This window comes from Stegodyphus dumicola, chromosome 4, assembly GCF_044657685.1.
Source record: "Stegodyphus dumicola isolate Sdum_Otavi_A_Nest chromosome 4, ASM4465768v1".
In the NCBI taxonomy this organism is placed as follows: Eukaryota; Metazoa; Arthropoda; class Arachnida; order Araneae; family Eresidae; genus Stegodyphus; species Stegodyphus dumicola.
Window position 1 is genome coordinate 118514873 of NC_140771.1, and position 26515 is coordinate 118541387.

Genomic DNA, 26515 nt, shown 5'->3' on the forward strand with positions numbered 1-26515 from the left:
CTTCTAAAGAAGCAAAAATAATTTTGTTCCTGAAGAACAGGGAAGTGTGTTTTTTCGCCCTCGAAATCGATATAGTTTTAATCAAAATCTACGCCAGGGTTGCTTTTTTTTCCTAAATGAAAATTTTACATTGGCAAGTTCTTTTTCCATTTAATTATCACCTATCTCAGAAATGTTCGAAGAGAAATGGTAAAAATATATTTACGGGTACCCATTGCGAAAATTGGCGATATTTGGCGGCACATGGATACGGCACATGGCGGCACATAGTTTGTGCAATTCTTTAACTTATTATTCTGGCTTGTGTAGCGGCGATTTTTGCGTAAAAAATCGCCATTACACAAAGCCAAAATAACAAGACAAAAAATTGCACAAACTCGCTATCCATGTAACATCGACCTATTTTCACTTAAAAAAACATCAGAGAATTGCACAACTATGCATTGCGTATTCCCTTGACTTTATCCATGTGGGAACCAATCACTTAAAAAGTCAAAGGAGCAGCCAACGAAAAGTATATAATCTCAATAAACTGCATTTTAAATCAAACAATGAAATAACATAAAAAAGGAAATTCATCTTTGCGCTACACAAAGGAAAAATCCACTTACCTTATTTACGAATTAACATGTCTTCAAACAAAATTCCTTAACAGCATCCATAAACTTCCTAAAATTATCTGAAGTAGAATCTGTATACTGGCGTCGCCACATAAATTCACAAAATAAGAGTAAAAAATATTCTCCGTAGCGCCGTTCCGACGTTGGACCATACGCATTTTCTTCCTACAAACAGGACACTTAATAATGGCTACTAAATAAACCTTTACTTATACACCAGTCAAGTAATGCTCTGTTGATTTTTCCGATAATAATCCTATGTGCTATATCTGACTTCGAATCTAAAATTTTCTGAAGAACACAAAAACCTTGTCTAAAACTTAAAGGTTTATTTAACTGGAACTTCAACACTGATGAAAACTTAACATCATAAACGAAAACTTAACATCTTGGGTGGAAAAACTTCAAAGTGCTTTAAAGTAGCAGCTATGCCGGCAAGGTGAAGAACACTTTCCTTTAAAAGACAGAATCCATCTAGCCCTTTCGGCGTATATCTCCATTCGCTGAATTCAGACATCCGCTCCTACGTGTTTTGGACTTAAACGGCCAGGCTGGAACTGGAATAGGACTGGATCAGGACCGGAACAGGACTGGAACAAGACGGGAACCGGAACAGCACTGGATCCGCAACAAGACGGGAACCGGAACAGGGCGGGAACCGGAATCTCTCATCCCCTGGCTTCTCCCCGGGCAGGTCTATTCTGGCTCGAACTAAAAGGAACTGCGGTGCCACTAAGGAAAGCACCTCCTTTTATTGCCGGCGGTTGCCGTTAGTACAGGCGACTATGCAAATATTTAACATCCTTCCACCTAAGGAAAATAAAGAAAAAAAGTGAACTTTCACATCAAAGTAAAACAATGCCAAAGAGCCTTAATATGCCAGTCTGTCCGGCGGAGTTACAGTTCTACCAGATCGTGTTACAGGCCTGACAGATTTATCATCTATGTTGAGTTTAAGTTCAGACAACGAATCTTGATTTTCATTCTGCAGCTTCACGGGTACATCATTTTGCGACACGAACCGATGAAAAGCCTGAAGAAACCCTTCTGTAGATAGAGAAGTCAGCAACTCCAAATGGACCGCTCTATAAACGGCGCATGTAAAAACACAAATCCATGCCTTTTCTTTGTTTCTCAACAATAAAGGACCACAAAGGTCTATACCCGTTACTTGAAATACTGCTGAATCATTTACTCGTTCTATTGGCGGTGGGGCTGATATGTGGTCAACAGGTGCAGCAGAATATCTCTTGCAAGTAATGCATTTACTCAAAACAGAACGCACCGTTTTTCTGCCAGATAACAACCAAAACCTTTCCCTTAAGGTATTCAGTATATATTGTACACCTGCATGTCCTTTCTTTTTATGTTCTTCCATAATTAAATTCCTAACTAATGGATGTTCTCCTGGTAATATTATAGGTGTTCTAAACTCTAACGTGTCATCTTCTCGAAACGCACCAGTTTTAATTCTTACAATTCCTGCATCATAAAATGGACTAAGAGTTCGTAAACGTGCGTCTTCTATATCCTGAAACGATTCCGATTGAATCAAGCGAATAACAACCTTTTCTGCAAAATCAATTTCATCAACAGTGAGTTCACCTTTCCTTTTTTTCTTATTTCTGCAATTAAAGAAAAATCGTTGAATCCAACCAACAACTCTAACTGTTTTTCGATAGCTAGAAAATCGCTCACTCAAACTAAACCTTTCAGTAGACACTAGAGATGAAACCACTGCCTTTTTTTTCTCGCTGGCTATTTCCGCTTCATCAGTTATAAATTCGGCACTCGGCCAATTTTCTTGCGATTTTAAAAGCCAGCTCGGACCCTCCCACCATTTTGACCGGGAGAGTTGGCGAACTGAACACCCTCTACTTGGAAGATCTGCAGGGTTAAGGTGACCAGGTATATGCCTCTAATCCTCCACACGGGTCAAAAGCCTTATTTCCTGTACTCTATTTTCTACAAATGTCCCCCATTGTTCTTCCCTTTTTATCCATGCAAGGACAGTAGTTGAATCTGTCCAGAAAAATATACTTCTGGCCTCAAAGTCTTTTAGAACGTCTGCAGCAAGACGAGATGCAATAGTTGCTGCTAACAATTCTAATCTTACAATAGTAGTTTCCTTTTTACCACAAGGGGAAACTCTAGACCTAGCCTGAAGCAACTGGACTTTAACTGATTCAGGTTCTTCTACACGAATAAAAACTACTGCCGCATACGCTGCTTGACTGGCGTCACAAAAAACATGGATTGAACACTGTTTTGGCTGATATCGTATCCACCTTGGAATTTTAATGTTTTTCAAAAGAAAAATGTCTTTTACCCATTTCAAAAATTTACTTTTAATTTCGGTGTTAACTTCTTCGTCCCATTTTACTTTTGTTTCCCATGTACGCTGTAATAACATCTTAGGTAATATAAGGACTGGACATGTTATACCGATGGGATCAAATACTTTATGGACTATTGCCAAAATACTTCTTTTCGTAACTTTCTCGAAACAAAGATTTTGTAAATTAGCAACATTTATTTGAAGAGTATCGCCTTGTCTTTCCCATAACAAACCTAATACATTCGCAATAGTTTCCGTTTCTAAACTACAGTCGGTATATTCCCAACCCTGCAATTCAAATTTTCGTTCTGCCATAACATCTGAAGATACTTTCATGAAGCGCTGTAATTCATCTTCACTTCCGACACTTGTTACACAGTTATCAACATAGAAACTATTCATTAATTTAACAATAATGTTGGAAGGATATTTTACATCTGCATCATTTTTCTCCAAAATTGAATTTAAGTGATATTGAATAACAGCTCCAAGTAAAAATGGACTACTGGTTACACCAAATACGACTCGACAATGACGAAAATGCTTCAAGCCATCTTCACCCTTTATCCAAAGAAATCGGAGGAAGTTTCTGTCACTAAAATTCAGGCCAATTTGTAGAAAGGCCTTACGAATATCAGAAATCACCCCTATTTTTTCTTGGCGAAATCTATTTAAGATTGTAGGAATAAATGAAATAAGGTTTAATCCCTTTTCAAGACAATCGTTGAGACTCGGAGAACCCTTTGCTTTAGACGAAGCGTCAAATACTGGCCGTAACTTCGTAGTACTATGTTCCTTAACAACATGTCTATGTGGCAAATAATGATGGGGTAAATCTAATTCATTTACGGGTACTTCCTATATTATGCCCTCTTTGAGCCATTCTTGGAATATATTTTCATACTCTTGGCGAAGATTATCTATTTCAAGTTGCCTAATCGTACCGTGCAACCTTTTAAGCGATAACTCAAAATTATCCGACAGGGGAGGGTGCCCTTCCAACCAAGGCAAAGACACTACAAAGCGGTTATCTTCTATTTTTACAGTATCAAGAAAATGTTGCCTGATAGCCTCATACAATTCCAATTTACTCTTTTGTTCGGATGGGTCCGTAATACCAAGCGAGTCGAGGGCCCATAAATCAGAAATACAAGCCTCTTTATTCAACATTGATGTAACTAAGAATGTTGAACCTTCACTATTCAACTCCCCGGTTTTTCCCATAACCGTCCATCCTAACTTTGTCTCAATAGCCACAAGACCGTTTGAAATTTGTTTACGATTCCCCGTTAATAATCGTCATGCAACATCGGCTCCTATTAAAATTTCTATGGGTCCTTCTAAACGATCTGTTAAACTTATTCCACAGTCAGCAAGCTCTTTAAGCCATATTCCTTGTCCAATAGAAGGTATACTATTACAAATAACAGGCTGACTTAACGTATCAAAATTACAACTGTAAGAGCCAGACATATTAGATAAATGAATTTTGTAAACTTTATGTTCACACAAATTGGTCGTTGTACCGCCAAATAATGCGTAGCTAAGGTATTCCTTTACCGTATACCTGTAACCCATATCTTGAGCTGCGCTTTGCAGAATATATGACCTATGAGAACCAGTATCAATTACAGCTCGAGCCGAACGAAATTTTTTATCTCCTTTAATTATTACTCTTATTGTTTGCAGCAAAACTTTAGGAGACCTTGAAGAAATGTTGGCGAGTGTTTCAGCCTGATTTGGAGGCTGTTCCGTTGCCCTTGTCTCACTCATTTGTGAATGGCCCTTACATAGAAAAATATGATGCCTTTTGCCGCATGTAAAACAAACTGTTTTTAATCTACACCTCTTGACAGAATGTCCAGATTTCAGACACAGATAACAAGAGCGTGTCCTTTGGACCAAAACTTCTCTTTCTGACAACGATAAGTTACGCGCCTGAAAACATTCCGCAGAACCATGATTTATACTGGAACAAAATATGCAGCCTTTTCTAGCTTCATTAGAAGAAGTAAACAGTTCAGCTGCCGTAGGTTTTAAGTGAGGTTCTCTTATCTTTAAACCCGAATTCCCTTTCTTATTACCGTGAGCCAATCGATCGAAAACATTGAAAGATTTAGCTGCTGAAGAAATTCTTTCCTCACTTTCAACTTCACCGCGCAAGAAGCATAAAAGGCGCTCAAGGTCAGATTCCCTTTCTCTTAACTCGGCGTTTTCACCGGTTAAACTTTCTGATCCTTTACGCGAAAACCTAAGTCTCTCCCACGTTTTTAAGACTTCATTCGGCAATGCTGATTCTACCAATGGATATAATATCGCGCAATATTTGCCTCTATTTATTCCCAATATCTCCAAGGCTCTTAGATTAGATTCGAGTTCATCGTATAGTTTCCGCAAAGAGTGTGTACCTTGTTTTTGAATAACAAGGGTTAGCAAATCACGAATATAAATCTCCGTTAGTAATTCTTTGTTGCCAAAACGCGTCTGCAATGCTTCGATTGCGCTCTTGTAACTATCGCCAGTTGGCGGAAAGCTTTTAACTATTTCCTCTGCAGGAGAATTCTTCTCCATAGCCTGTGCTAAATAAGCAAATTTATCATTATTATCTAATGTAGGATCTTTATCAATCTTTTGGAATTGCCCCCAAAATCCTAGCCATTTCTTCACGTTGTCGTCAAACATAGGCAATTTAATCTTCGGATAATGTAACATTTTATTCTGAACAAAGGATGGATCAATTAAAGTTACATTCGGGGTTCCAGAAGTAAGATCTTTTACTTTACTTTCCAGAAGCCTCCACCTATCAAAATATAATTCAGATTCATCTATTTCCTTAATAAGTAAAGTCTCATCTGTAATTTCTTTAAACATTAATTCTCGTATTTTCATTTCAGTATCAAACAAAACTTTAGCTTTCTCGGCAATAACTTTTATTTTAATTAATTTTTCTTCTTGATTAAATTTAGTTTCTTCATTGTCAAATTAATTACAAGCTTTACTGAATAGTCTTCTATATTGAGTTAGTGCTACCTTTAAGGCTTCCATGATTCAAAAATAAAAAAGTCGCTTACCTTGCAGATAATATCCTGTCGCTTGATGCCAAATGTTGATTTTTCCGATAATAATCCTATGTGCTATATCTGACTTCGAATCTAAAATTTTCTGAAGAACACAAAAACCTTGTCTAAAACTTAAAGGTTTATTTAACTGGAACTTCAACACTGATGAAAACTTAACATCATAAACGAAAACTTAACGTCTTGGGTGGAAAAACTTCAAAGTGCTTTAAAGTAACAGCTATGCCGGCAAGGTGAAGAACACTTTCCTTTAAAAGACAGAATCCATCTAGCCCTTTCGGCGTATATCTCCATTCGCTGAATTCAGACATCTGCTCCTACGTGTTTTGGACTTAAACGGCCAGGCTGGAACTGGAATAGGACTGGATCAGGACCGGAACAGGACTGGAACAAGACGGGAACCGGAACAGGACTGGATCCGCAACAAGACGGGAACCAGAACAGGGCGGGAACCGGAATCTCTCATCCCCTGGCTTCTCCCCGGGCAGGTCTATTCTGGCTCGAACTAAAAGGAACTGCGGTGCCACTAAGGAAAGCACCTCCTTTTATTGCCGGCGGTTGCCGTTACTACAGGCGACTATGCAAATATTTAACAGCTCTTTCTTTCCAAATAGTACAGAAACTTCAAATTAATCTTACCACATTTAGCCATTTTACTGTCTAAACCAAAAAACAAGCAATATACTTCCTAACCAACACACACCACAAGCCCTTACGGATTTACCGCAGTCATGCAACCGATTACGTCATAATAGGGTTTCCATAACATTCAACTACTCAGGCTACCATAAATAAAACAATAACTTAGCGATAAATGAAACAACTTGGCGATAATACAAGGGGTACCCTTATTCCTACTCTAACCAGTGAAATTTATGTAGAAATATCAAAAGCAGTTTTTGAATATGACAGCTAAGCTTAGCGAGAATCATTGATGAAAAATGATCTGACACCAAACTAACGTTATTTATTTATCACCACTGAGGAGGCTTCTGACCTAAGATGTATACCAAACAGAATAGTGCCTGTTCAGCGGGAGAGCGAAATAGGTAAATACTCATTGCTGCTTCCTTAGCAAGTTCGTCTGCAATTTCGTTACCAATGATGCCAGTGTGCGCTGGAACCCAACGCAAGTGCGGCCTTAGGTCTGGTGAAATGTGAATCTTCATTGTTTTATACAACTCTGAATCTAAATCTGGATATGAGAAACTTCTCTTTGGAAATTGGAATTTGATAATGAGTGAAGAGTACTTGTCATCTTCTTTCTTTATCTTGTGTAAATTTTTCTCATCTCAGCAATATTTGCAAATGTTATTACACTTATTTTCAAAGTTGCTATTATGATATTAAGTATTATATTAAATAAGCTCTAAAGAATGTATCATAGTTATGGAGAGGAGAGAACTGTTTGGATTCTATTGAAACTCTAGAAGACATATTTTTATTTTCTTCAGATTGCTCCTAACATGTACTAAAATCGTATTAAAATACCTAGCGTCCCTGCTATATTTAGTTAAATTATGAATTCATTCTTAAACAGCAGTTGTCTCGAAATAAAAAAGGTCCTCCTACAATTGATCAAGAACTGAATTGATGAACATATTTTAGTTATATTCCGAAATTCAATTACAGCATAATTATGATAAGAAAAATTATGCAGTGATTCGATAAGAACATACTATTTTAGTAGTTAGAAAAGTTATGATTTAACCGAAATTTATTCTTCTAATACTCATATGGGCTCACCGGAGGCCGAACGGTAAAGTCGCTCAACACTGGTAGTTCGGCCTGAGGTTCGAATCCCGCAAACGGGCTGGAAATTAATTGACCTAATTTTAAACTGAGCCAGAACGCAACTTTGGTTTGTCGTAGATATTTCCATGGAAATTTTTTATCAAGAGAAAAGGAAAAATTCTGTAGGATTCTTTTTATTCCTCAAAAAGAAAGACTCGTGTCTGATCGCCCTAGAGAACACTTAATTTGCACAAATAATAAACAGGTATCGTCTTTCCATACTGCTTCTTTAAGGTAAAACACTAGTTGATTGGTTACATTATTTTGTAATATATACTATTACATTCTTACTAACGCCACGGAGCAGGCTTCCGTCCTAGAAATCCACCCGGAATGATACCTGTTTGGTGGAAGAATCTCAGGATAGGACGAACAGATGTAACTTTATTCGTTGTCACTGAAGAGTTTCATGGACAGGGTAGGTTATTGTGGCTTAGTCACCCTGCAGAGGAATGCTACGATTATTCGTGAGGGGAATTACTTTTGACAATAATATGCCTTCGTGTTTGAATCACTAAATGAGTCCATAGTCATAGTAAAAATAAAAGTGGAGAGTCCAAAGTTCTAGGAAAATACCATCGTGCCTTTTGTGGATATTTCGTGGAATTATTCCTGAGAATAATGCACAATGATTAGATATTACTAAATCGTTATGCTATTATGCATAGTTATCACATAACGTGGTTACAGCACAGATTATATACATTATCAATGGTCTTTCCATACGGATACATGCCACAGTTATTAACAAATTAATATGGATAGCCTCAGTAATACTTTAGATTCTAACAGATAGTAGAAGACTTATCAGGTTCAATGTTCCTTCTAACCTTCTTCGGGAACATACAAGGACCTGACTCGGAACAGAGAGCTTACTAAAGCTATGTTCACTAATTGTGGTAAGTAGACAGGATACAGACGAAGGGTATACAAAACCCTTTATTTTTCTCTATATACAATAACTTCCGTACTTCGGAATACACTGACCCTCCACTCGGGGTCTAACGTAAAAAAGTATAAAAATAAAACTAAACTCTAATTTAACTTTAGAATAATACACGTGGAAGATTGGCCTTATAATAACAGGAAGCGTATGTAGCACAGAGACTGTGAACACTACAGTACGTTTAATTTATCAAGAGGATTAAAACCTCTGGCCTGGAAGGCGAACAGCAACTGCGTAACTTCTAAGGTAAGCGGCCTGCGTTGACTTACTGCTTCCTCTCTTACTTGCTTGGCAAAAAGCCACAACTTAAGTACTTGGCGTTCGCCAGACAAACTTTGCATAAAATCCTTCACGCTTATAATTCTGGCCGGAAGTAGAAAATAAGAAGTGATAGTAAAGATTTAAAATAAAATAAACGTTAGTAAAACTTAAGATCCTTACATACTTCCCGCCAGAGTTAATTAGTTTGAAACTGAGGTCTAAAACGACCTTGTTGAAAACTTTTAGCTCTAGAATCTAACGCGAGGCCAACCTTTTACAAACATAACTTAGCTAGAAACTAGAAAATTTAAAAGAAAGAAATTTGTTACAATAGCAGCTCCCAGGATATACAACAATCTTTTTTTCATCTGTACTGCATCTAAACAGGAGCTTTATTCAATTCTGGTTCCTTCCAGAGATCTGGAAGGAAAACTAGTTTAATGAAATGTTACACAATGACATTGCAAATAACATATAGAATATACTTCTCTTAACATTCTTATTTCATTCATGACTATTTTAATTATCTCTCCCCGTGCTCTCTGACATGTGTTGTAAAAGAACACCAAACAAGAATGTGTTTCTGTCTACGTGTGCCACACTTCCTCCTACAATTAAAACACTAACGTGTTAAAATTCAACATAACGAGACCTCTTAACACACCCTACTTTCAACTCTAAACCCTGAGGTACTATTCTAAAAGTGGCTAACTCTAAAGTGTAGCGTCAGAGAGCCTAACTACATCATTCAACCTTTACCACATATTCGCCATGATTTAATCTTTGCAGTCACACGAATAACAAATTTTTAACATTACTTTCACTTTTACCATATCACGGTATTTCTTAACATTTAAAATAACAGTTCACATGTATATAAGAACATATCAACATGCCGTTAATTTTACACATTTGAAAACATACATTAGTAGTACATTGTTAACTTCTATTCTTTTCAAAGCAAGTGCCAATTCTTTCTACATTGAAATAATACTACATTTCAAAAAGTCTTTCAGACTAAAACTTCTTTCTTGCTAGAATGTTTTAAATAAAATTTATACAATAACTTTTTACAATATTTAAGTCTTTACACTACGCTATTATACATCAACTTTAGTTTCACGCACGAGTAATTTAAAAACAGAATACGAAAATCGGTCACAACTCATTTCTCGCCCTTTTGGCGATAAAGGTAGACCTCGCATGAGGTAAAACTTCTTGAAATCTGCCACTTGCAGTAAGAATGAAAGATTAACTTAAGTTTGCAAAGTAACATAAAATTTTACTTATCTTTGTAATATTCGGACATCCTTTTCTGGGCCCAGTCTTTAAAGGTACTGCAAATAGTAGCTTGGTTTATCCTCCTTCTTGTACGGGCTCGCCCTTCAGTGCTTTCCTCTGGAAGCTTCCTTTTTTCACCAGTACGGCCACCCTTGAATACTTTCCTTTTCTCCTCTGCTTGTGGTCTTTGCCGTTTGATGGCAGCTGGTCTGGGCGGAACCGGGAAACTTCTGTCGTGATCCTGCTTGGACCTCGTTGTTGGCCGTTCAAATTTTTCTTGTACTTTTTCCTCCGCCGCTGATGGCCCTTCCGCAGTTCCGCGACTTTTGCTGCGGAGAGTTCTGTCGGATGAGTAGATCTTCCATTTTAAAGCCGGGTTATAGTTGCCGTCATTTCTCCTGGTCCTCTTCACATACGTCGTCCTTCTCCCTTCTTCATTCTGGGGGTGTTCGTGAACTCTGTTTTCTGGACGGTGGAACGGCTTCTTTTTCTTGTTACCTTCCATTTTTCCGCGGGGCAATTTTCTTTTCACTTGCTTCTGTCTCTCATTGGCTTGCCCTTGTACTTGTCGTTTTTTCACCTCTGGAACTTGTACCTGCGGTGTCTGCCGTGCCGAATCCTGCAAAAGATCTGAAAAGATTTGCATTTTATTACGATCGAAGTAGGGCTTGATTTGATCAATGTTTGCGGAACAGGTTTCACCATTTCTGGCTTTTAACACTACAACAGCGTGAGTTATTTTTTCTATAACATATGGTCCTTCAAATCGTGAAAAAAATTTGGCAGTTTTATCTTCTGGTGCTGAAGAAAGTGAATGCTTAATTTTTAAAACTTCATCCCCTACTTTATAAGTTACTCCCCGTCGTTTCAAATCATAATATAATTTCTGTTTTCTTTGTGCTACTTCCGTATTCTTTTTTGCTTCTTTTATTAGTTTTTCTATATCACCCATTTTAAATTCTGGGGCTCTTTGTTGCACATAAAATAGTTTATCTAACGGTGTTATAATCTTTCTGCCTAGAAATACCTCAGCAGGAGTTTTGCCCGTTGTATCATGTTTTGCGGTCCTAAGGGCGAAAGCAAATTCATTGATATAGTTATCCCAGCTTTTATGAAAATTTTTAACATAACTACGGATAATTTTCACTATATTTCTGTTGACCCGTTCCGCTATATTTGATTGCGGCCGATACGGGACCATTTTTAAATGACGTATGCCCAGTTTTTGACAAATGTCTTCAAATATATAAATTACAAATTGAGGACCATTATCCGATATAACTTTTAGGGGCGCCCCGTATTTTAAAATATATTTATTTAAAATAGAATCGGTAACCAATTTCGCGGAGGCTTGTTTTAAGGGAACAATTTCGGTCCATTTACTAAAATGATCAACCATAACAAGGAGATAGCGACTTTTATTTAACTGACTTTTTGGGAAAGGGCCCAATAAATCGATGCCAATTATTTCATTTGGAAATTCGGATTTAATACTATTTAGAAACCCGGCCGGGCGGAAATTAATATAATTAACGGCTTGCCAGTTGGGCAGGACTGGACATACGCCCTTGTTAACTTTTGCAGTTCAGGAAAGTAGACTGCCTCGCGTACGCGTTGGATAGTTTTTCGAATACCAGCATGAGAAGCTAAAGGGCTGTCATGGAGCTCATGCAGGATATTTAATCTAAGACTAGCTGGGATAACAGGTCGAAATTCGTTGTTGGAATTCGTAGTTTTTGTGTAGAATAATAGACCATCTATTAGTTCGTAATGGGCCGCCCTATTTCTTATCGCCACAATATCTTGGTGGCTAAAATTTTCAGGATCCTTCAAATACTCATAAATACTTCCAAACTCAGGATCCTTACCCAGTTCTGTTATTACAGTTTCTCGGGAATTTATTGTACACGCTGTAAGCATTGCAACTTTTACGGTATTACCCTGTTCGTCTAATTTAATTCGTGATAGGGCATCTGCTACGATATTTTCCTTTCCGGGGGTATGCTTGATTACCAGATTATATTCTTGCAGCTTGAGTGCCCATCTTATTAACCTGGGGGATAAATTTTTCCCTGAGTACAATCTAGTTACCGCCGCATGATCAGAGTATACTGTTATCGGCGCCTTTCCAAAATAGACTCGGAACTTTTGCACTGCTAACAGAACTGCAAGTGCCTCTCTCTCGGTCGCGGAATAGTTTCTTTGTGTTTGATTTAAAGTTCGGCTAAAAAATGCCACGGGCTGCTGATTTTGCGACAGTACCGCTCCTACCGCATAATCCGAAGCATCCGCTGAAATTTCTAAATTTTCATCCTTTTCAGGAAATTTTAACACAGGGGCTTGCGTTAATGCTTGTTTTAATTTTTCGAAAGCACTATTGGCTTCGGCCGTCCACGAGAATCTTGCCTTTTTCATTTTTAATTTTAACAATGGCTCAGCGATAGCCGCAAAATCTTTTATAAAAGACCTATAATATGAACAAAGTCCTAGAAAAGAAGAGAGCTTCTTTGCCGTGTTTGGAGTCGGATACTTTTGTACAGCGATTATTTTTGATTCATCTGTCTCGATCCCTTTTTGCGATATTTTGTAACCTAAATATTTTAATTCAGGGGCTGCAAATTTGCACTTTTCGACATTAACTTTTAGACCGGCCTCATTTAATAAAGAAAACACCTGTCTTAAATCCTGTACATGTTGGTCGAGATTATCACTAGTAATAATGATATCGTCTAAATAGATAAATGTGGACTTTCCAAGAACAGGTCTTAACACAATGTCCATGCATCGCTGAAATGTTGCCGGGGCGCCTGAAAGGTCAAACGGCATACGCAAAAATGCATAAGTGCCAGACTTGGTTATAAAAGCAGTCTTAGGCACGTCCTCAGGCCTCACCCCTATTTGAAAATAACCAGTCGTTAAGTCTGAAGTCGTCATAAATTTGGTTGATTTTATGTTCCTTAAAATTTCTTCTATGATCGGCAACGGATATACCGGATATTTCGTTATGGAATTTAATTTACGGTAATCAATAGCGAATCTCCACCTTTTTGGATGCTCCAAAGGATAATCATTATTTTTCTTACATAAAACCACCGGGCTAGCATAACTACTTGAGATGGGCGTTATGATCTTTTTACGTAGCATATCGGTAATATGCCATTCTATAATTTTTTCCTTATTCTTATCATACCGGTATGGTTTTTGACGAACTGGCAATGCATCTCCGGTGTCAATACTATGGTTAGTAACCTGAGTAAATCCTGGAATATCACTAAATAACGAAGCAAATTCACTTACCACTTGTCGGATTCTATCTTGCTCGTCATTAGGCAGGTGGTCAAGATTTAACATTGGCGGTTCAACCTTTTCTACACGCACTGGTTTCATTGTCAGCTTAAGGGACGCTTCATTAAAATCTAGTGTAGCTTGTGCGTCTGAAAGAAAGTCTATTCCTAAGATCAAATGTGCTTGCAAATTCTTTACTATAAAAAACATCACCTTTACTTGTTCGTCCTTGATACGGATATACAAAGGTACTTTACCTACGCACTTACATTGTTCTCCTTGCGCCGCTAATACTGTCGTATTATCCGCATTATATATGCGGTATTTGCGAAAATACTTTCTAAAAAAGACTTCTGCCACACAGGAACACTGCGCGCCGGTATCCAGGAGTGCGGTGGCCGGGATATTATTCACCAAGACTTCAATCTTCGGAAGAGTCAAATTTTTCACCATTACTATATTTAACTTGTAGGAAGAGGGGTTTTCGTGGCCTTCGGATTTCCGCACCCTCTCGTCCGCAGAAATCCGTTTTAGTTTAAATTATTTTTCCTTACCGTGCTTTCCTTCTTTTTCCCCTGGCCTTGAGACTTTTTTCCTGGGTTGCTATTGAACTGTCGACGTTCGCCGGCTGTTTTTGAATGCTCGGGTTTCCTTGCCCACTGATTCGCTTTTTCTCCGTAGCCATGTGCTTGAGTTTGCTGTAGTCTTGGCGTACCAAATTGGTTTCGCTGTTGATATTGGCGTCTTCTTTCGACGTCCGCCGTTCTTCTACTTTCAAACTGGATTGCTAGCTCAAATAACTTTTCCAGTGTAGTCGGATTTCTTAATTCAATAAAGTCTTGCACTTGGGGCAGTAACCTCGGCAAAATCACTTGAATTATTTCAGGATCCGGACGGTTTCCATACAAGAACTTGAAAACGTGAATTTTTCTTAAAATAAAGCTCGAGAGGTTTTCGATTCTTTGTTGATATATACTAAAAAGTTCCGTTTCTAATTTCGCACGATCCCTTACAACAGGGAAGGCTTTTAGTAGGGCAGTCTTGAAATTTTCGTAAGTATAGGTGGGACTTCCTGCTTGACCCAAGAGACTTCTGCCGATACATTTGAACCAGTTAAGCGCTTGGCCCCTCAAAGCGCTGGTAGCTAAGGTAACTTTTTGAAACTCGTGCACGGGGTAGAGCATGAAGTGGTCATCCAATTTTTCCAAAAAACTGGTTACCGGTGAGTTTCCGTTAAACGTTGCTTCTGGTTTCATCGAAGCGCGCATGGTCTGGACGATGTAACCGAACCCTTCCAGGCGGCAGCTGGCATTTCTGGATTCTGAGCCGTTTCTGCAGGCAGCACAGGTTCTTCTTGAAACTCGGCCATGGTTATTCTTCTTCGTTGGGCGCCACTATCAGGTTCAATGTTCCTTCTAACTTTCTTCGGGAACATACAAGGACCTGACTCGGAACATAGAGCTTACTAAAGTTATGTTCACTAATTGTGGTAAGTAGACAGGATACAGACGAAGGGTATACAAAACCCTTTATTTTTCTCTATATACAATAACTTCCGTACTTCGGAATACACTGACCCTCCACTCGGGGTCTAACGTAAAAAAGTATAAAAATAAAACTAAACTCTAATTTAACTTTAGAATAATACACGTGGAAGATTGGCCTTATAATAACAGGAAGCGTATGTAGCACAGAGACTGTGAACACTACAATACGTTTAATTTATCAAGAGGATTAAAACCTCTGGCCTGGAAGGCGAACAGCAACTGCGTAAAACTTCTAAGGTAAGCGGCCTGCGTTGACTTACTGCTTCCTCTCTTACTTGCCTGGCAAAAAGCCACAACTTAAGTACTTGGCGTTCGCCAGACAAACTTTGCATAAAATCCTTCACGCTTATAATTCTGGCCGGAAGTAGAAAATAAGAAGTGATAGTAAAGATTTAAAATAAAATAAACTTTAGTAAAACTTAAGATCCTTACAGACTTACACTGAATATCTAAATACAGACATGTTTGAGCATAATTACATAGTGTAGGAACAGTATATAGTGTGACTATACACACATTCGATATGCATAGTATAAAACAGTACATAAGAAGTACATAACAGTAAAACAGTACATAAGAAGACTTAAACCAAGTATCTAAATACTGACTACCTATCACACAACACGATTACTGTACATAAATTGCATGCATTATCAATCGCCTTTCCATGGGGATACATGTCACAGCTATTAACAAATTAGTATGGATAGCCTCGGTAATACTTTAGGTTATAACAGAAAATATAAACTTAAATATCTAAATACAGACATGTTTGAGTTAATTGTATAATAAATGAAAAATATATAGTGTAATATTATAACAATATACACATTCGGTATACATAGTATAAAAACAGTACATAAGCAGAATATAAGTACTGATGTTGCATGTATTCAGCATTACCAGTACTACTAAATACGGTATAAGGAAACATTTTACAAAAATACAATAATAATTTTACAATAGTAAGTTACAACGATTAGAGGAGGAAATTTGAATGAACTATTCAGAATATATGCTCATGCAAATGTATAGTAACTGTAGTGTGTACTTCAGTACTGAAATATATTGATTAATTTACTGAGTGTGTAGAGACATTAGGTATTTTTGGAAGCAGGAAAGATGAAAAATTAGCAACCGCCTTCGCCGGGAATCCAACCATGGACCTCTGGAATACCGGCCCAGTGTACTGACCACTACACCACGAAGGCACGCCAAGAAGGTGGGAGAAATACCTTATAAGTGCATTTTTATGCCTCATTAAATGCAATGCCCACTCTTTCCAGTATGATTCTGAAGGCTTGGACAGGGGGTGTCTCTTTGTAAACTCGCAGGAGAATGCGTAGTGGTCAGAATTGCCTTGCTGTCCACACTCCGCATGTATCGCTTCCAATTCCAAAACGGTGCAGATACGTCAGGAATGGGCCGTGGCCAGTGAGGAAGGTAGTTAGAGTCGGTGAAAACGAAGCTACATCTGTGGAAACGTGCAGCTGGAAACGAAGAGTTCGTCTTCCGGTGGTTGATTCATTCCATCTGGTTTGCCATTTGGAAATTAGCTGTGCATATGTGGTCTTCTTGAGCTAGGAATTTAGGAACAATTATGGATGTTCTGGTAAGTAAATACTCATTGCTGCTTCCTTAGCAAGTTCCTCTGCAATTTCGTTACCGATGATGCCAGTGTGCGCGGCAACCCAGCGCAAGTGGGGCCTTAGGTCTGGCGAAATGTGAATCTTCATTGTTTTTATACAACTCTGAATCTAAATCTGGATATGAGAATCTTCTCTTTGGAAAATGGAATTTGATAATGAGTGAAGAGTACTTGTCATCTTCTTTTTTTATCTTGTGTAAATTTTCCTCATCTCAGCAATATTTGCAAATGTTATTACATTTATTTTCAAAGTTGCTATTATGATACTAAATATTATATTAAATAAGCTCTAAAGAATGTATCATAGTTATGGAGAGGAGAGAACTGTTTGGATTGTATTTATGGGAAACACAGTTCAATAGCTTGGTACTAAAAAAGAGTCATTATTTTAAGTATTTTCCATTTCAGCTGCTTGTTTTTTACTAAGTACCTCTCTTCTATGGACTAAGTAGTCTGCCCCTGGGAGCTTGCTATGTTGTTCAACGATTAATCGGAATTTGAAAATGTAATGGTCGGGATCCTCTCTTTCCCAGCGTATGCAGTTGCCATTAAGAGAGAGATTAATTTTTGTAAATATACATATGAAAAGAACCATGCCCAATCAAGTATTGATTTAGGAAGAAATTAGTATCCCTCTCGTATTTTACTTGAGGCCAAAATTTGTGTGGCGTCCTATGCTTTGAGGGACATTATCCCAATTAGTTTGCCGCTGTATGTTCTCTATATTTTTCACCTGACTTTGGCCATTTGATTTTTGGACATCTGAACTTTCCTTATGACTTCTATGTCTAAGGGCGTGGCACTGATATTTTGGGCACTGACTTTTGCGTATTGATCTGCGTGTTCATTACCAGAGACGTCTGCGTGAGCTCTCACTCAAGCAAATGCAATCCTCAAAGTCAATAGCGTTATTCAAAATCTGTCTAAGTTTGTTTCAAAATCTATCTAATATAAACTAAGGTTGCCTTTTTACCTAATTTTGAATGATTGATTTAAATCGAATGTAAGCTGCTTGGCGAATTAACCCCTCCTTGGCGACATTTCATTGTCCCTTGACAATTTTTTTAATCTATTTTGACTTTATTTGGCACTTCTTTTATTTTTTAATTAGGCGACTTTAGTTTCAAAAATATTATGTAATAATTTAATCATACTGATCAAACCGTTAATCACAGTAAGTGATGGATTCCCCATGCTTTTGCACACAAACTGGCAGGACTGCGGCTAATCAATAACAGCATACGAATGATAACAGTAACAATAAATAGCTTTTACTGCGATGGTCCAAATATTTTTATCTTATTATGATTTTAGCTAGCAAGGAAACTCAAGCATATACTTGCGAAACTACTTGAATGATTTGAAACGATATTTCATAAACTATGCAACGCTTTCAAAGAAATCCAGTTTTATTACTGTCATCCACTGAAATTATTAATCAGGTACTATGCAATACAATTATATCATTTTTGTGACTCTGTCATCCGTATATCTTCTGAAGATTGGATTAAAACTCAGAATTCCTTACTTTCGTATATGCTTATGAGATATACTATTGTAAATGTGCAATACAGCGAGTACACTGCATTTTGTCATTGGTGCATTTAATACGGCATTGCCCTTGTGTAAAGGGTTTATAATTTACATTTTAATGCATGTAATACATTGGGACATTATTGTCCAAATAGCTTTCGAAATGCTAGATATAAGGTGATATATATTACGCAAAATGAATAATGAATAAAAGAACTGAAAAAATAAGAATATTTGTATAAATGCACAATGAAAATAAAAAATACTTTTTATTTTTGTTTTAGGATTACTCATACACGTGTTTTAGTGTTGGGAGAGGAAGAACACCATCATCATCACCTGCATAACCATGGTCACACTCACCTTCATAAGCACGGCCATGATCACCAACACAGCCACAAACATGGCCATCATCACAAACATGGACATAACCACTCGCATCTTCCCATCCTAGGCCATCATAACCAGCGCCATGCAGTTCATCATCACAGGACAAACAATCATGTTGACGATCATGCTAATGATCAGTCGAGAGGTTTGAAATATTCCATTCCGCTTGAAGAATCTCCATGGAAACCCATCATAAAGCAAATTCCAGATGGATATTTACCTCTGAAATATTTGGGAGATGATGAAGAAAGAGTGTCAAAAGCAATACATGAGGCAATGAAGGAAGTAGAAAAAGAAATTGACAGAAGCAGAAATCTGATCTTGCCAGTTGGCATTAAGAAACTGCACAATCCGCAACTTCGAAGGCCTCCTTCCTTGTATAACGATTTCATGCCCGATGGTGGAGGACAGCCAAAAGGAAGAAATGTTGATTTGCCTGAAAAAATTGTACGATTTTATCCAGCGGGAGATGGCAGTGTTACAGGAAGCCATCCTCATTTATTTGCAATGAAAATTGATTGCCATTGTAAGCCGTAATATAGCTCGTCCTCTAAATTTCAAAAGTTGTACATATTGTATAAAAAGTATTTTTGTAATTAAAGATTTTTTAGTTAACAGAAATTTATAATTATTTTTTTATTTTAACGAAGCTGACATTTTAATGTAATCTTGAAATTTTGGATTTCAAGATTAGAGTAAAATGATAATTTTATTTTAATCTTGAAATATTGGTTTGAAATTAATTACATTTGAGAAAATTCAAAAAGCAAAGCTTCTTATATAATCTTCGAAAATAAAAAAGTTCTAAGAAGCAAGCCCATATTCTACTTTTCATGCTTACATGCCCTAATTTTCCAAAGAAAAATACAGTATAACACGCTTTTGCTAACTTTATTTGCTGCTCATTCTGAAACAAAGAAAATGAAATAACGTGCCTTAGGTTAAAGAGAAAAAGGAAATATTTCTTAAAACTTTGAACATGTACATACGTATTGTATACATAATCTAACTATACATATAAATACGTATACACGTAAAATACGTATTACATACATGTAAATATGTATAATTGTATACAAGGTATGAAAAAGTCCGTTTCTAATAGAATTTATAATTATTTTAAAAGAACTTACCTGATGCAAAATTAGCGAAAACGAGCTATTAAAGCAACAGTTACCGAATTACGTTACGTGGTGTTGAGTTTTTAGGTAGGTGTACATCCAACGTTTGTTTTAAAAGGAGTTAATTTTCTTTTTTAATTTTTGAATTTCACATATAAATTATACCACGTAAATATTTTTTTTTTTCTTTCTGGTAACATATCATTCTATACAACTTCTTGAATTCACAATGCTAATAAAAATTGTAGTAAACAAATCTCCAATCAAACATACTGTGTAATTGCTTGAGAGCTGGAGGATAAATTGAAGAGTAGACTATACGCCGAAGACTGAAAATTTCCAATTTAAGTTAATATGAATCTCCAAAATAAATCATGAAAAGTTCGTCAAAACATTTTATTTTATGGATGTTCATTGCTTATTATCTTCAGGAATAAGTTAACTGTTAAAAAGGAGAAGCTATGCGCAGTGTTATAGTTAATTAACATCGAAAATGAAAACTGATTTTTATTAGACACTTTCATTAGATAGAGATGCTAGCTATAAAGTTTTAAGAATTAGAAATAAAAACCTGTATTTCTTTTGGAAACAAATTTATTCCAACATTTTCGTTATTCGTAGATGGAGAAGTAAATGTGAAATAAGTTGACCCACATCAATGTAAACTCAAAATAAATTCTTGGTCAAAGGACCTTGAAGTAAGAAAGTAGAGTTAGCAAATGTCATTACAGACTATCTCTGTAAAATTAAATTTCATGCTAAACATATTTTAAAATGTAAGAATATTCACAGATATACATATATGTGTGTGTGTGTAATATTTCTGGAGCATAGAAGAGGAATCAGCTTGCAGTCGTTGTGGTTTATAAGGACGGCGTACAGATGAAGATAACAAAACACGAACTGAAAACAGATGAAGATAACAATAAAGGAATACTTTAGTATTCCTTTATTTCCGCGCATATAAAAATCATCACAGTCCACATTTATCAAATCATAATGAAATCCGGTACATTTCTAGGATTCAATCATAATGAAATATGATAATTTGTTATGTACATTGGTTCTTAAAATTAAGACGCAGGCATTTTAGACGGAGAAGCAAAGCGGTGAGATATTAGCAAGGTGGAAGCTAGCAGAATAAGAATGACGTAATTAACTGCCAGTGGTATTTATATTAAGTTCAATGTACAAGTACGGCTAATTTATGATTGGTTAGTCAGTAGCGTTACATAACGATAGGAAGATCTCGAATTTGGGAGAACAGATGAATTTAGGGAGAGAGCACCAAATTTAGAATGTTAATTTTGATGTCGGCAATTATTTTTTAAAGCAGCTATCATATTTTGTTATATCTTACATATATAGAGAATTACATGATTTAAAATGGAAGGCGTGTTTTATAGCTCTACATTGTTTGATGATGAAAAGGAGTAGTATTGTTAGGGTTTGTTGGATAGTTTAAATGTTAGGGATACAGTTTCTGTATTACGTGCGGTAATGAGATACGTGGCTGCCGCTACCAAATATATATATATATATATATATCAGGATAATATTTCGGGGATATTTTTTAATTACTGCCATTACCTGGTTTTAAATGATAAGAAAGAAAGTACTTTTTAAATACCACAGTTCGAGGATTTTCGGCTTCAAGTGTAGATTTTAACTTTATTTCAAAAGTGAGTTGTAATTGTTTGTTTTCTTTTTGTTTTAGACAATCAGAAACATAATAGGAATAAAAATGAGGATAATAAATAGCATGATAATTTATATATATATATATATATATATTTGTGAATTAAGAAAAAATGAAATATTCTCGTCTACTTAACATGCAATTAATTGAAACGGAATCTGGTGACAGTCTTTCATAAAGCATACACTATGAAATAACGTAGATATTTAACAAGCAACTATTTACTTTGTAAATTGATTTACTTAATGCCGGTAAAACATTTTCAAGATTACGTAAAAGCCCATCAATACAGAACATGCTCACCGATCAAAGCGGTGTAAAATCTCACAATCATGTTACATAATGATGATAATTATATTTAGAAGCACATTTCATCACTGCAATTTTTGCTTTCCTACAATGTTCTACGAGAATTCCACCAAGGATTTATGTAGCGTATTGAACACAGAGATATGTTTCTGTAGAGTATTTCAGGCTTGCTTGATAAGATTAAGGTATCAGGTTTGGATAATTCGGCCAGTACTTGGTATTATTCGATCAGCCTAATCCGACAAAGCCCTATAATTATTATGAATCTTTAATTGCATCTGTAAAATGAGTAAATGAAGCTTCATTGTCTTTTCCTGCATCTGCTAACCTTTATATTTTTGCAAGAAGTATTAAAGACTTGCATTAACGAGACGTTGCACATAAATAATAGATAAATGATTTCCATTAATATGCTTTTCAAGGCGTTTAAAAGTGATAACGTGTGATTTTTTTCTGAGCAAGCATAAACATTTAAGCTATTTACATAATGAATATAGATTCCATTGATCATAAATTTGACTCGCAAGAAGCTTTGCATATTTTAATGTACATGTTAGGCTTCTTTCAGGAATTGTGGAGCAATGTGCTTTACTTATCAGTCGACGTAAAGGCCTGTTTTGTGAAGTCTTTTGTGCCCCAAGGAAAACGATATTGTGGAGACTTCAACTTATTTGGAATAGCAGTGATGGGCTTCTTTACCATTTGATCAGGATCCTAAACATCTGCTACATCATTTTTAATGCGAATAATTGGCAACAGTCTTGTAACAGTAAATTAGTGAAAAATTGCTCTCTGAAGTTTGTTTTAAAATATTAGATTCTGTGAACACATTTTTAAAACATTCCTTGTAATAATCGGACCATAATCATCACAAATTGCTCATGGTCTGTATTTGAGGACGCATAATACTTTTACCGTATATCTACAAGCAGTTTTTGTATCATATAAGAAAGAAAGACATTGGCAATCTTTTATGGCTGCTGGCCAAAATCAACCAAAATGTGTGTATTAAGATGATGTTTCGGGCATTGCTATTTTCATTTTAGAGCAGTCTTTCTTGGTGAATAATAAGATAAGTTTTATTAAGAAAATAGTAACAATGCGCTTTAAATTTTAAATATAAAACTTAAAATTATAACTCTAATTAATATAAACATAAATATAACTGTAATTTTCTATTCAATATCAATGGCTTCCCCGATGCTGAACTTATGACGTCAATTTAGTCAAGTCTGGCTTATAATTAGTTATCTGAACACTCGTATAAGCGTTTAAAATTTCGGTACTTAAGCTGATCCTGTTTTTAATTAAAATAAATTTCATGTGTGAAAATATTTGCTCGTAGATATAAGTTGAACCGAATGCGGATAAAATAGAGCCAGTTTTTTTTGGAATTACGGATTATAGATCTGCATTGACAAACTTATCGACTTCTCCTTGAAATTATGTTACAGTTTTTAATTTTTAAAAACGAAAATTATTATTACTGCAACTTGTAATCAAACAAAAGTTTTATTGCTATTATTTATTTTATATGTAGTCCTCAAATGCTTTTTTCCTACTTATGGTTTAAAATTTATTTTTATATATTATACTTTATTTTCGGAACTCAAATGGATCAGTTAAAGTTATGAAATGGGTCACTCGGTTGCCGAGGTCTGATGCAGATCAACCCCATAAAGTGTACTGAAATCAAGAAAAGATATCGGTTTTTGAAAAATGGTACATGGAAGGCAAAATAAGATCAAAATTCTTGTAGAAAACGACAAATATGTAAATGCTGATTAATGAGGAAAGTTGATAAAAGGACTCCTTAAACGTTTTAAAGAAATATTTGCCCGTCGAATCTTATCATTGATAATATTCGATTGGCTCAAGAGATAATATAAATCCACACATAACTTCCGAAAATTTTAAGACTCTTAATGAAATGAAATGCTGGATTACAATGAATTCAAGGAAATGCTCCACAATTTCCAACATATATGTAACACATTCGTAGCAAACTGGCTATAGATATTTAACAGAAATACCTGTCAACAAACCATATATTCGGATATCAGTTATAGATACATAATAGTGATACATAATCTCTTTTTGCATATGTTGCCGAAAAACAAGTGATCAAAAACGACAAGGATTATGACAAAGTGTGGATAAGGATATGAAAACACACATTCTGTGTCAGACGTCCGTTGGACTGACTTCCTTGCAAAGTGGAGCCGAAGATGCTGACAGTAGGAATTCCACCAAGGTAACAATATGTTACCTAATCCGCACTTTGTTAATACTTTGTAGTGACACCATTTGAAACACGCTTCGTCGCTCAAGCGTATTTGGGAACGTTTCCTCAAACTGGGAGAAAGGCACTATTAAACCAAAAGAGTTGAAGTCGCCAATGAATACCTTTTTATGATTTCTGTTACCTCTTTCATTTGTTCTTCCGAATAAACAAAAAATTCGTTTTATATATTGAATGCTAAAGTTAGGACATTTTCATCTCACTCTGCTGAGAGAAATGCATAACAAATTAGTGTTCTAAAAGAAAATCTATTCACATAAATAAAATTCAAAACTAATTGTCTTGTTGTAGGCAGAAATAAACGCACACCAGATATTTGCTAGTTAGTTCATTTGTAGTGTATGACTTTTAAGTTAAATTTATAGACTTGATTTTACAAGTAATAATTTATGATTAATCAGAAATAAATATTTTTGAAATTAATTTACCCCTTTTAGATATTTTGTAGAATCTTCTGAATATGTCTTTTTACAAGAATCATAAGAACGGTCTTGAATTAAATGGCAGAGGTTAACTTATGCTAATTGGGCCCACTAATGGCCAGATGAATAAGACATTCCGTTGGACTAACTTCCTTGCAAAGTGGAGCCGAAGATGCATTAAACATTAGTATACTTGTTTGACTTAGGTTCTAATTCACCAAAATTGCTGACTGAGGGAGTATTTCTTGATTTCCCCTCATATGTAACATAAACACGAATCAGTTTCTCTTCGAAAATCCTCCAAGAAAACTACCTTGCCCTTACCTTAGGGAGAAACCTGCCGTGTCTTTCTCATATTCGATTAAATAAATAGCCAGTTATGTTGCATGTAAACAAACTAACAAATTTAAAGGTCTAGTTTGCATACCCTTGTGAAAATACAGTGGGAATGCTCATGACATAAACAAGAAGGTTATAGATAATAGATAATATAGATAATAAATGTTATAGATGGGGTTTTTTGAATGAATACTGTCATTTGAATAAATACTATGTTGTACCTAACACGCTGAATATTTTTTAGCAAAGATAATTTATTTCTTACAAAATATATTCGCTAAACATTTTCGAAGGTTTTCTGTCCTCCAGTGCCCAAATAATATTTTTGCCATTTAGAAAATAACAAACATAATATAAACTTAAAATAATTTCGGAAATTAAATAGACTGTTGTAACTGATTATAATTGTTAAACGTTGCAGAATTATTGTTTTGCACTTAAGCTATCTATAAAAGAGAGATAAAAGTAGAAACCCACCCCTTCAATTGAGTGAGCTTAAAAAAGAAATTTCATTAGATAATAATACTTATTTAAGAATAATAGAAATACAATCTATTGTTGATATAAGAAAGGTGAAGGGGAATTAAAATTTATTTTTTATAATTGAAACTAACTCAGAATGGATAAAACTGTGGGCACATTTTATAAATGACTTGTTGTGGAATACCGTTATCAACAGCTTCAGTGAGGTTCAGTGAACACTTGATTGTGATGTATGTATATATAAACCTCACTGAAAATAATACACTTGCTCGAAATAACCACAACCTTCTTTTTATGAAATCTAGTATCTGATCGACGAACAGAAACTCTGATTACCTCAAATCTTTTAGTTGTTTCGGAAAGTTCCACTGATTACAAACAGTGTTTCGCAATTTCTGGTTTTTAAATACATACTTTGTCATGTAAATGTATATAATCAAAGAAATTTTCAATATGTCTGAAATAACATAGCTCTCATTTCCAAACTGTGAATAGTTACCGTAACTTGGATCTACCATTATATATCTTTTTTTTTTTTTTCTAATAGAAATTATCTTGTAATATATAATAACATGTATATTGAGAATTCTGCATAATAATTACCCATAGAATTCTATTTTTACATTTATGTAAAAATATCTTAGTATTATAAAATATTTTCAACGCAGATTATCTGACAGATATAGCAAGATGAGTTTTATAAATACGAAATATAATTTCACTTGTATAATAATCTATTTGTATATAACTATCCGATAAAACATAGAATCATGAGACCTGCGAACTCTGAGTGTAAACTTTATGGAATCTTACTCTATTTGGCCACATAAACTCTACTAGATCCTACTAATAAACCTGGCGACTTCTCACACAGGCGTGAAATAATACTAGCGCAGAATAAGGGTGAAAATAACTCTTCACAACTATGAACAGAAAGGCCAGTACTTCGTGATTGCGGCGAAACTTAAGACTTGTTACACAATAAATTCAAGTCTAAAGAATAGTGATGGACTAGCACCTTAAGTTAAGGCTGAATCAACAACCTACCCTGCGTGATAATTATTTAAATGGCCAAAAGGCGTATCAGCAACTCAGCATGACATCAAGAACAGAATCGAAA

At 35.7% G+C, this 26515-nt stretch overlaps 1 protein-coding gene across 1 annotated transcript in view; it reads left to right on the forward strand.

The window, feature by feature from the left end:
- The window catches only part of LOC146997661 (uncharacterized), a 42778-nt gene extending 23422 nt beyond the window's left edge, over nt 1-19356 (forward strand). Inside the window, exon 3 of the mRNA XM_085814266.1 lies at nt 18615-19356. Coding sequence (XP_085670392.1) covers nt 18615-19257 — 643 coding nt within the window. The 3' untranslated portion in view covers nt 19258-19356. The remainder of the gene's footprint in view (nt 1-18614) is intronic.
- The last annotated feature ends 7159 nt before the right edge of the window (nt 19357-26515 follow it).